Source organism: Dendrobates tinctorius, unplaced genomic scaffold (genome assembly GCF_039654945.1).
Source record: "Dendrobates tinctorius isolate UK_male_01 unplaced genomic scaffold, ASM3965494v1 ptg000056l, whole genome shotgun sequence".
Classification (NCBI taxonomy): Eukaryota; Metazoa; Chordata; class Amphibia; order Anura; family Dendrobatidae; genus Dendrobates; species Dendrobates tinctorius.
In genome coordinates, this window is record NW_027361724.1 from 15,902,184 (window position 1) to 15,915,097 (window position 12,914).

General features: G+C 43.7%; 1 protein-coding gene across 2 annotated transcripts in view; it reads right to left on the minus strand.

Annotated features, from left to right (window-relative positions):
* Positions 1 to 12,914, minus strand: part of CUNH21orf58 (chromosome unknown C21orf58 homolog) — a 64,727-nt gene that overhangs the window by 35,881 nt on the left and 15,932 nt on the right. For both annotated transcript variants that reach the window (XM_073577529.1, XM_073577528.1), the window contains exons 2-3: positions 8,691 to 8,757; positions 8,490 to 8,559 (exon numbers count right to left, since the gene is read on the minus strand). In XM_073577529.1, the coding sequence (XP_073433630.1) occupies positions 8,490 to 8,549 (60 nt within the window). In that variant the 5' untranslated portion in view covers positions 8,550 to 8,559; positions 8,691 to 8,757. The remainder of the gene's footprint in view (positions 1 to 8,489; positions 8,560 to 8,690; positions 8,758 to 12,914) is intronic.

Below are 12,914 nucleotides of genomic sequence, written 5' to 3' on the forward strand. Positions count from 1 at the left end.
TGTGTAGAATCCTTTAAAAAACTAGGGAGCTGTGAGACATGAGGCTGCATGATTCTATCTATGTAAAATGATAGATTACTGGTAAGGGAGTCAATACCCGAAATAATGGGTCTTCCTGGTGGATTAATAGTATTCTTGTGTATTTTGGGTAAATGGTACAGGAAGGGAGTGGAGGGGTTCTTGACTGTTAAAAACTTTTTTTCATGGTCATCAAGAACCCCAGAATCATGCACCTTTTTAATAAAATCATTGTAAAAAACAGTGGCTTGGGGGATGGGATCCTGGGGGATGGGTGAATAAAATTTTTTGTCAGATAAAATTCTAAAAGCCTCGTTCACATAGTCAGTTTTATCTTGAATCACTATCCCTCCACCTTTGTCTGCAGATTTGATCACGATATTAGTGTTTTTCTCTAATTTTTCCAGTGCCACACGTTCTTTTGAGGACAAATTTTGTTTTACTGGTATATTTTGGGTGGGTAGTGCATTTAGACGATCCAATAGGAGGTCAGAGAATGTTTCTATATGATGTCCTCTGCTTTCTAGTGGGTAGAATGAGGATTTCCCTCTGACATCAAGGTGGAAGGAAGAGACAACTGTAGTGTTTGAAGTGTCAGGGTTAGAGTGAACTTTTTTGAGTTCAAAATGTCTCAGTAGGGTAAGTTTCCTAATGTATTTCTGGGCATCAAGAAATAACTCAAAACCACTGCTTTTATTTGTCGGGCAAAAAGAAAGCCCCTTGCTTAGCAACCCTTCCTCCTTTGGGGACAGTGGGTGAGAAGATAAATTAAAAACATTCGATTTTATTGGCATGAGTTGTCGCTTTTCCCTTTTTTTCTTTGCTCCTTGGCCTCTGGCTCCTCTATAGGGTTTTTTCTTTTTAGTGTGACCTTCTGAAAAAAAGAAGTGATATATTTTTTTGCTTGGGGAATGGGATTGCATGCAGCTGGTAGAAAAGAAACTGCTGCTGATGAACCAGCAGCAGAGTTGTCAACAATGACCTGGTCATTAATGATCAACCTCTTTTATGTGGAAACAGCAGGGAGTTTATCCATGTAGGAGGTGGTAGGGTTGTCAGCATTAAGGACAATAAGATCAGTGGTGACAGGAGGGTCAAAATCAGAGACCTCAGTGGTGTCTGATTTTGCTGGGGTGAGTGGGGGATCAAAAAAAAAAAAGGTAGGGGGAAGGAAGAAGATCTCCTTCTATCAATGATTAGTGATGCCATGTCATTGGCAGGATTAGGAGTAACATTATCAGTGGGTATAGTGGTAGGGATTCCCCCACTAGACTTGAAAGAATTGATGTTGGAGTCCATCAATTCTGAAAGGGTGCGTGTGGGCACAATAGTAGTGGAAAGAGTAGGTGTAGTAGGTCCAGCTGGCCTAGGGGGATCCCTCGGATGGCTTCTCAGATGTTGCTTTCTCCCTCTGTTACTGTTAATGAAGACTCTCCCTGAGTTAGTGTTCATAGGGGAATGAGTCTGAGTGTTAGAAGAAGCAGGGGGGTGTTTTTTGATATGAGAAAAAATTTTTGGAAGTGCAGAGCTTTCCTCTGGACCAGGTGTCTCAGGGATAGGAGAGGAAGGGTCCTCTCTATCCCTGCTCAATTTTTTTGATTTTTTTATAATTGTGTCATGCTCCAAATTTAGAGCTGCAATAGAGATGCTAGAATTAATTTTTTTAAAAAGAGGGTGATCAGAGTAATTAGATAACATGACATTAGTTTCAAGTACCTTTTCTGCAGCAATCTGAGCAAGGATAGTCCTTTTCTTATGCAAGCAACATAACAGTCTCTGCATGCAATCTTGCTGAATATCTTCCCATTCATCTGAGAAGACAGGATCTTCTGAAAAAGGTGTCTGTAATGAAATCCTGAGTCCTTTAGGACAGATGTGCTCGTCCATATAAATAGCTAGAAATCTAGCATGTAGGCTGTTGGAGATGTCTTCTTTGATGGAATCTTCTAAGGTGTGGAAAAGGTTCCTCATTGTCTTGGTGTCGTCCTCCGAAAAGGCCACTTGTGGGGTCTCCTCCTGGTCAAACGGCTGGGTTTGGCCGACCACCTGTAAAATGAGGCGCTCTCTGGAGAGAAGACGATGGTTGAAATAATCCATGACGGATCCTGGACAGTGCAGCAGCTCCTGAAAAGATCACCAACCGCTGAGCCCCCGTCAAGGGACACGAGTGAACTGTGAGATAAAAGGAGAGATACAGGGCGCATCCACTGTGTGAAATCCGTATAAAACAATTAAAATTGTGGAACAGTAAGGAAGGTGCTCACCTATTGGGGTTGTGAGGAAGTCACAACACCCATGAACGCTTAAGAAGCAGCAGCAAGTCTGCACAGGGTCCTAGGACAGAATTGCAGAAATGACGTGGAAGTGCAATAAGGACTGCGCTTGCTTCTGGTAGAGTAAAGGGTTCTTTATTCAGCCAACGCGTTTCCTGAGCCTGCTGGCTCACTTCATCAGGGCAGATTACATTGGAAGTAATCTGCCCTGATGAAGTGAGCCAGCAGGCTCAGGAAACGCGTTGGCTGAATAAAGAACCCTTTACTCTACCAGAAGCAAGCGCAGTCCTTATTGCACTTCCACGTCATTTCTGCAATTCTGTCCTAGGACCCTGTGCAGACTTGCTGCTGCTTCTTAAGCGTTCATGGGTGTTGTGACTTCCTCACAACCCCAATAGGTGAGCACCTTCCTTACTGTTCCACAATTTTAATTGTTTTATACGGATTTCACACAGTGGATGCGCCCTGTATCTCTCCTTTTATCTCACAGTTCACTCGTGTCCCTTGACGGGGGCTCAGCGGTTGGTGATCTTTTCAGGAGCTGCTGCACTGTCCAGGATCCGTCATGGATTATTTCAACCATCGTCTTCTCTCCAGAGAGTGCCTCATTTTACAGGTGGTCGGCCAAACCCAGCCGTTTGACCAGGAGGAGACCCCACAAGTGGCCTTTTCGGAGGACGACACCAAGACCATGAGGAACCTTTTCCACACCTTAGAAGATTCCATCAAAGAAGACATCTCCAACAGCCTACATGCTAGATTTCTAGCTATTTATATGGACGAGCACATCTGTCCTAAAGGACTCAGGATTTCATTACAGACACCTTTTTCAGAAGATCCTGTCTTCTCAGATGAATGGGAAGATATTCAGCATGATTGCATGCAGAGACTGTTATGTTGCTTGCATAAGAAAAGGACTATCCTTGCTCAGATTGCTGCAGAAAAGGTACTTGAAACTAATGCCATGTTATCTAATTACTCTGATCACCCTCTTTTTAAAAAAATTAATTCTAGCATCTCTATTGCAGCTCTAAATTTGGAGCATGACACAATTATAAAAAAATCAAAAAAATTGAGCAGGGATAGAGAGGACCCTTCCTCTCCTATCCCTGAGACACCTGGTCCAGAGGAAAGCTCTGCACTTCCAAAAAAATTTTCTCATATCAAAAAACACCCCCCTGCTTCTTCTAACACTCAGACTCATTCCCCTATGAACACTAACTCAGGGAGAGTCTTCATTAACAGTAACAGAGGGAGAAAGCAACATCTGAGAAGCCATCCGAGGGATCCCCCTAGGCCAGCTGGACCTATTACACCTACTCTTTCCACTACTATTGTGCCCACACGCACCCTTTCAGAATTGATGGACTCCAACATCAATTCTTTCAAGTCTAGTGGGGGAATCCCTACCACTATACCCACTGATAATGTTACTCCTAATCCTGCCAATGACATGGCATCACTAATCATTGATAGAAGGAGATCTTCTTCCTTCCCCCTACCTTTTTTTGATCCCCCACTCACCCCAGCAAAATCAGACACCACTGAGGTCTCTGATTTTGACCCTCCTGTCACCACTGATCTTATTGTCCTTAATGCTGACAACCCTACCACCTCCTACATAGATAAACTCCCTGCTGTTTCCACATAAAAGAGGTTGATCATTAATGACCAGGTCATTGTTGACAACTCTGCTGCTGGTTCATCAGCAGCAGTTTCTTTTCTACCAGCTGCATGCAATCCCATTCCCCAAGCAAAAAAATATATCACTTCTTTTTTTCAGAAGGTCACACTAAAAAGAAAAAACCCTATAGAGGAGCCAGAGGCCAAGGAGCAAAGAAAAAAAGGGAAAAGCGACAACTCATGCCAATAAAATCGAATGTTTTTAATTTATCCTCTCACCCCCTGTCCCCAGAGGAGGAAGGGTTGCTAAGCAAGGGGCTTTCTTTTTGCCCGACAAATAAAAGCAGTGGTTTTGAGTTATTTCTTGATGCCCAGAAATACATTAGGAAACTTACCCTACTGAGACATTTTGAACTCAAAAAAGTTCACTCTAACCCTGACACTTCAAACACTACAGTTGTCTCTTCCTTCCACCTTGATGTCAGAGGGAAATCCTCATTCTACCCACTAGAAAGCAGAGGACATCATATAGAAACATTCTCTGACCTCCTATTGGATCGTCTAAATGCACTACCCACCCAAAATATACCAGTAAAACAAAATTTGTCCTCAAAAGAACGTGTGGCACTGGAAAAATTAGAGAAAAACACTAATATCGTGATCAAATCTGCAGACAAAGGTGGAGGGATAGTGATTCAAGATAAAACTGACTATGTGAACGAGGCTTTTAGAATTTTATCTGACAAAAAATTTTATTCACCCATCCCCCAGGACCCCATCCCCCAAGCCACTGTTTTTTACAATGATTTTATTACAAAGGCGCATGATTCTGGGGTTCTTGATGACCATGAAAAAAAGTTTTTAACAGTCAAGAACCCCTCCACTCCCTTCCTGTACCATTTGCCCAAAATACACAAGAATACTATTAATCCACCAGGAAGACCCATTATTTCGGGTATTGACTCCCTTACCAGTAATCTATCATTTTACATAGATAGAATCATGCAGCCTCATGTCTCACAGCTCCCTAGTTTTTTAAAGGATTCTACACAACTGATCAATTTAACTAATAACACACCTTGGAAAGATTCTTATGTGTTTATTTCTTTTGACGTATCTGCTTTGTATTCCAACATTGATCACCAACTGGGTTTGAGCTGTTTTAAAAAATTTCTTTTAACCGACAGTCGACTGTCTGACCCTCAAAAGGAATTTATTTTTAATGGGATGGATTTTATTTTACATAATAATTTTTTTACTTTCTTGGGGGATTTTTATCATCAGATCAGAGGCACCGCTATGGGATCACGGGTCGCGCCAACTTATGCTAATCTTTTTATGGGGGTCTTTGAGAATGTTTTTATTACTATTGATTCATTTCTAGAGGGTATTGTTTTATATAGAAGATACATCGATGATTTATTCTTAATCCTGGACACCAGTCACGTTTCAGTTGATGCTTTTATTTCTTCTATACAAAATAACACATGGGGTTTGGAATTCACCCCCCACATTAGTAATACCCAGATGGACTTTCTTGATATCACTTTTTTTATAAAAAATTCCAAAATTCATACCAAAACCTTTTTTAAGAAAGTTGACTCCAATAGTTATGTCCATTTTAAGAGTAGCCACTATTCCAAATGGCTTTTTAACATCCCTCATAATCAATTTCAGAGAATCCGAAAGAATTGCACAGAGGACGAGGATTTTAATAATCAAGCTGAGGTCCTCAAGGGAAGATTCCTTGCTCAAAAATACCCCTCCCAATTGGTTCATTCTACTTTTAATAATGTTTTTAAAAATTTTAATCAGCAAACTCTTTTAAGTGAGAGATCTAAAGAAAAGGATGCACATGATAACTATCAGGCCAACTTTATCACTACTTATAACTCCCAACATAAAGAGATAAAAAATATGTTGGGTGATCTCTGGTATATTATCAAAAATGATCCAATACTCAATAAAGTTCTGCCTGATAGACCTACTGTCACTTTTAGGAAGGCCAGATCACTAAAAAACATCTGGCCCCTAGCAGATTGACCCAGTGTACTCCTGATAACTGCACTGGCTTGACACCAGGCATTTTCAGATGCCTGAAACCCAGGTGCAGTCTATGCAGTAATATTGCTCATAATACATTCATCTTTTCACATCCATTCACCTCAGAAAAATTCACCATCACTAACCACCTGTCCTGTGTGTCTTCCTTTGTCATCTATGTCATCCTTTGTCCTTGTCCTAAATTGTATGTTGGCAGAACCACACAACCCCTTCACTGTAGAATGAATTCTCATAGACACAACACTAAAACTGGGTATCAAAAACACGGTTTGTCACGTCACTTTGATTTATTTCACCAAAGAGATTTTTCGAAAGCTATCATTTTTCCTATAGAACACATCCCTGAACACGTTTCCAATAGAACCCAAGCACTGAATAGAAAAGAGGTCTATTGGATTTATAAATTAAAGACAATTGGTCCCTATGGCCTCAATATTATCAATGATGCTTTTATCTGATAAAAGAGGGGGAAAAGATTTATTCTTCACACCACTACAGTCAAGCTTAATGGTCTAGTGGACTAATACCTTACATCCGCACTTTATAGTCTGTACTTGCACTTCATGAGCCAGGTTCTAATACCCCTTGAGGACTCACCTTTTTTAACTATAGCTTTTTTTTTTTTTAACTATAGCCATGTTTCAACCTCGTGATCCTTAGCACTCCTTTTTTTTGTACTTTTACATAATTTTATTTTTTCTTTTCTATATAAACTCTTATTGTTGTGTTTTCTATGTTTGTAATTTCATTGTTTTTAACCCCTCAATTTACTTTTCACACCACCACAATCAAGCCTTATGGTCTAGTGGACTAATACCTTCCATTTGCATTTTATGAGCCAGGTTCTAATACCCCTTGAGGACTCACCTTTTTTAACTATAGCTTTTTTTTTTTTTTTAACTATAGCCATGTTTCAACCTCGTGATCCTTAGCACTCCTTTTTTTTGTACTTTTACATAATTTTATTTTTTCTTTTCTATATAAACTCTTATTGTTGTGTTTTCTATGTTTGTAATTTCATTGTTTTTAACCCCTCAATTTACTTTTCACACCACCACAGTCAAGCCTTATGGTCTAGTGGACTAATACCTTCCATTTGCACTTCATGAGCCAGGTTCTAATACCCCTTGAGGACTCACCTTTTTTAACTATAGCCATGTTTTAACCCCGTGATCCATAGCACTCTGTTTTATATTTTAATTTTTTGTACTTTTACATATTTTTATTCTTTCTTTTCTATATATACTCTTATTGTTGTGTTTTTTATGCTTGTAATAAAGTTTCATTGTTTTTTTTTTTTTTTTTTGTTGTTGACCTTTGCTGATTCTGTTTGACCCTGTATTGGCGCCTTTTTTGTCTATAAGTATGTTTCACTGTCTTCCAATGTAATCTGCCCTGATGAAGTGAGCCAGCAGGCTCAGGAAACGCGTTGGCTGAATAAAGAACCCTTTACTCTACCAGAAACAAGCGCAGTCCTTATTGCACTTCCACGTCATTTCTGCTCTTTCCTCAGACTGTAAGCTTGCGAGCAGGGCCCTCATTCCTCTTGGTATTTGTTATAATCTATGTGATTATTGTTATGCTGTAATGTCTATTGTCTGTACAAATCCCCTCTGAAATGTAAAGTGCTGCGGAATATGTCGGCGCTATAGAAATAAAATTGATTATTATTATATTTATTATTATTATTATTATTATTATTATTATTAAAGTGGTATCATTAAAAATGTCAGATCGGCATGCAAAAAATAAGCCTGCACCCAACCCGAGATCATGAAAAATGTAGAGGCTACGCCCGAGATCATGAAAAATGTAGACGCTATGGGTCTCGGAAAATTGCCCAATTTTTTTTTTTTTTAGCAAAGTTGGAATTTTTTTTTTCACCACTTAGATAAAAGAGAACATAGACATGTTTGGTGTCTATGATCTTGTAATGACCTGGAAAATCATAATGGCAGGTCAGTATTAGCATTTAGTGAACCTAGCAAAAACGCCAAGCAAAAACAAGTGTGGGATTGCACTTTTTCTGCAATTTCACCACACTTGGAATTTTTTTTTCCTGTTTTCGAGTACAGGACATGGTAAAACCAATGGTGTCCTTAAAAAGTACAACTCGTCCCGCCAAAAATAAGCCGTCACATGGCCATATTGATGAAAAATAAAAGAGTTAGGGCTCTGGAAAGAAGGGGAGCGAAAAACGAAAACTAAAAAAAAAGCTCCTGTCATGAAGGGGTTAAAACCCTTACGTGATACAGACTTTTGGAGCACATATTCATGTTCAGCATATCAAAATCTATAAGATACAATACAATTTTTTTCAGGGGACAAGAACTTCCCTGAAATTTGTTGTGCAGTGTAATTTGAGCAATAGTTTCAATCTTGACACAACCTTTGGGCACAGATGGTGAGGCCTATTCATCACCTTGGTCTGTCCTGTGAGGCACAGGTTGGAACAAAAAATTGAAAAGTCTTGGATATAGATAGTAAAACAAATTCAAGATATTTCCTTACCTTTTCCAAAAGTTTTAGTTTTAGTCTAGTCATATGATCCACCAAGTAGGGGTCTGCCATGTTTGGGTGCCTATGAAAAATATGTTACAGAATTTGTATTAAACCGATATGAGGAATGTCCAGTGAGATAATATGTAGGTGCATTAATTATATCAATGAGGTCCGGATAAAATGACATTGATAACTAAATTATGCACTTACCCACTGCAGCCCCACTCACTCCAAAATTAGAGCACTTTTCTGTGAATTGCTCTGTTTCAGGTGTTGCCTACAAGAAAAGGCAATACTAAAGTTACTTGGTAAATTTATTTCATTACTTATTGTGTACAGGTCTGGAGTTACAGCTGGTATTAAGCTATGTTCCCTTGATGAGCTTTTGTTGAGTTTTTGATGTTGCAGAATTTCTGCACCTGTTATTTACATTAGGTTACTTGTGTTTCTTTATTGCTTTTTTTTGTGTGCGTGTTTTTAACATATATTTTTCTTGTGATTTTTGACTCTGCAGTTTTTTTTCTCTTGTTGGTAAGTCATGCTTTAAATAAAGCTGTTGTGTTTTTAATACTTCCTGTTTTTTTTTTTTGCTTTGACAACTTTATTGATATGCTTAGGTGCAGATTACATGCATTTTTTATGTGTTTTCGCCGTGGAAACACACTTAAAATGCGTTTGTGTTTTCCAGCCTGCGGAATTTCTGGACCCAATTCAAGCGTGTGGGAGAAATTTACATGTTATGGATTTGAAGCCCGCACTGCAGGTGAATTCATAATGCCTTAAAAAGAAGCTCAGTGGACATGACATTTCTAAGTATTCCATCCACTTTGCTGGAACTGTAAGACGCTGCATTTTTGACGCAGCAAAAATACGCAATGTTAAAAACTCACCAAAAAGCTCATCGTGAGAACATAACCTAATAGCTAAACTTTTTTTTATAGGGTCATTCCCATCTTATCAAGTTATCACCTATTCCAATGTTATGGGATAATTTTGCAGATTGCTGATGCACCCACCGATGGCACCAGATATCAGCCGCCATTTATTATTAGCGATAGCTAAGCGCTGTACCCGATTATTTCAGAAGTCCTATAGACAGTGAACATAGCAGAGTGGCCATTGCTACATGACAATTTGACAATTCGGAGCACCAGGTGGTCCGACCTCCAGTGATCGGCAGGTATCACATTAAAGGAAATAAGTCAGCACGATTGAGCCCTATAAACTAAAGGTATGGCTATAATGGCGCCGTGATGCTGATTACTATGATACCTGATGTGAAGGGATCTGCCCAGGGGTTGTGTAATACTCGCATCTGAAGTTTTCAGAAAATGACGTCTTCTGTGTTTCAGTGTGATTCGGGGTAGGACGTGAGGGCAGGGTCCTGTTCTGGTTCTCTGCCCCCCACCAGTCTCCTCTGTTTCTTCTGAAGGTTACTGATTATTAAGTGACCTGCCTCCTTTTTGAAATTCAACACCGCCGCCATCATTGTGTGGGCACTGCGTGCGCAGTGAGAGTTGACGTCGTGTGCAGGACTTCAATAAATTGGGCCAGAAGCGGCACATGCTCAGTTCAGAGACAAAATCTCGATGTGCGCATGTGCCACCTCCAGCTCCATTTTATTGAAATCCTGCCCACAGGACACTGGACCCCACTGCGCAAGCATGGTCGGCACAATGATGGTGGCGGCACTGAATTTTAAAAAAGGGAGGCAGGTCACTTATTAATCCGTGACCTACAGAAAAAATAAAAGGAGACATGTGGGGGGGCGGAGAATGAGAAGAGGACCCTGCCCCCACGTCCTGCCATAAAGCACAGAAGATGTCATTTTCTGAAAGCTTCATGATGCGAGTGTGGTGCTTGCAGGTACGCAGGATGCAGTGACCAGTCGCGAGACGATTCGGTGTTTTATATAATAATGTTTATGGGACTCAAGGGTACTTTCCTCAGTCACGGCCTGATCACCAACAAAAAGGGGGTAACACAGGTGGCCCGTGCACGGGCTCTAAACAGGCAAACACAGATGTAAAGCACACGACTACTTCCGGCAACGACCGGTCACTATAGGGCCGCGGTATGGCCGACTACGGGTCCTTATAGAGTCTACTTAGCCGTCCAGATGTCCCTCGCCGTTCGGGTCGGTGGTCTTTTGGCGTAATAGTTGCTGGGCCCAGTTGCTGAAGCGTTGGCGGAGTCTTCGCGCCCTGGTGACACTGGAGCCCCGCAGGCCCCGGCGGAGTCCTTGGACAGGAGGGCCTCAGTCCCCCAGACTGGGGCAAGCGGCAGCGATGTGTGGTGGATGACAGGCCACCTGCGCAGCTAACGGCTGCGACGGGGAATCCGCGGTCAGCAGAGGCCCGGTCCCTGCTGCGACCCTGAGCGGGACGCCGGTGACCGCCAACGGCACGGTGCTTGATGCGGCCACGGGCGAGCATGGGGCGGCTGCGGGTGGCGGGGAACAGGCCGCAGCCGCAGGCGGAGGAGAGGCGGCAGCAGCCGTGGGTGACCGCGGGTAGGCCGCAGCAGCGGGCTGAGAGGAGGCGGCAGCGGGTTGGACTGGGGCCGCTGTGGCCACGGGCAGCTAGTCTTGGACAATCCCCTTGGCACCGTCTCTCTGGAGTCCTCAGTAAGCGTCCTCTCTCGCACAGGTTAGTCGCTCTGGCTTCCCGTCGCTCCCACGCTCTCCTGCAGTCTGCGTCCCGGTCTGCTGACTCTTCGTCCGGGGAATTCCCCACCTCCTTTATACTGGTCCCTCCCCCAGCCCATCTGTCTGTCAGAACGGTCCGTCCTTGAATTCTGTGCCCCGGGAACAGTTTCCCCCGGAACCCGGATGACGGCTCCCTTGGTTTCGGCCCGGACACTCGATGGGGGCCGTTCCTCCCACACTCCCCCGCCCTGTATGCTCGCCAGTCCTCGGGCGAGGGTTGTTGTAGCCTTGGGTTAGTCTTTTGAGACGACAGTCCTTGTCGTCATACGAACTGGTCCTGTTCGTAACATTCAGGGTGTTTGCCAGCTGTTGACCGCTCGGAGCGTCGAAGCTCGGGTGCAGTGGAGTCTTCTGGGGTGGTGGAGGGTGGTCGACTCATTGGTTCGGGTGGGATTTCCGGGTCTACGGTAGTGCCATTGCTGGGGCGCCCCGCAGATTTGACAGGGAAGTCCTCTTCGTCGTCCATGTCCCAGACGATAGGCAGGGGGTCAGGGACCTGGGGGGTCGGTTCGGGTCGCGGGGGATCGGTAGACGTACACGGTCGTAACATATTACGGTGCACAACCCGAGTGAGAGGCGTGTTGTTCCCTTACGATTGTATTTCGTACACAGGTCCGTTGGAGCTTATTCCGTGCAACACTCGGTACGGGTTCACCTCCCACCGGGGTTCTAACTTGTTTTGGGGGCGTTGATCAAGTACAAGTACCCGATCCCCAGCTTGAAAGTCAGTGGGTGGGGGTAGTGCTCCCCCTTGCTGTTCTAGATCCTGGAGCTTCGTATGGACGATACGGAGGAGGGTTTGCAGCTGTTGCTGGTGGTTTCGGACCCACGAGGATACCCCGGTCCAGGGTTGTCGTTCCTCCGGGTTCAATTCCACCTCCGTAATGCCTTTGCCTTCTCGTCCGAACAACGAGTAGGGGGTGTAACCAGTCACTCGATGCACCCAATTGTTATACACCCACACTAGCTCGGGGACATATTCAGGCCAGCGGGCCTTGCGGTCGCTCTCCAGGGTACGCAACATTTGGATTAGTGTACGATTGAATCGCTCGCATGCTCCATTTCCCTGCGGGTGATATGGCGTAGTCCGCAGTTTATCGATACCGAAAAGATGGCGTAGCTCTTCCATGACTTTGGGTCGCCTGGGGTACTCGGTACCGGGCCGGTCTCTCAGAGGGGCTTGTCACAGCAGCGGTGACCCGGTCCGTGGCCCTGGGAGCCCAATTAACAGGGGAGATTGAATGGTGGAATATAGTTAATGGAAAAGTTCGTGACGCCACCTGTGGTGCTCGGCAAGTGAGATGTTAAGCCGACGCTGCGTGCAGATCCTCTGGGGCTGGTGGTGTGTTGCAGCCAAGATGATGAAGCTCCCCACAGGTGAAGCTGTAGCCCCAGGGCAGTGTAGATGTAGGGGTAGAGGAGAGGCACAAGCGGTGTAGTAGCTGGTACCCAGATGTAGCAGTGCTGGGTGTGTTGACGCAAGAATCAATGGAGGACACCAGGGCTTGTACTTCCAAAGCTTTACTCACAGTCTGTAGTACACACAGGTGCCTGCCTCCGTACTGTGTCCTCCGGGTCAGAGGCTCAATCAACCTCCAGGTCAGGTGGAATGCTCCCTTCCAACGCCCCGCCAACATGTACCTTTCTGAACGTCTCCTCTTATAGCGCCTTTAAGTGTGAAGTACTCCCAGTACTGAGTTACACTGGAGTGCCTCCTGACAGATGAT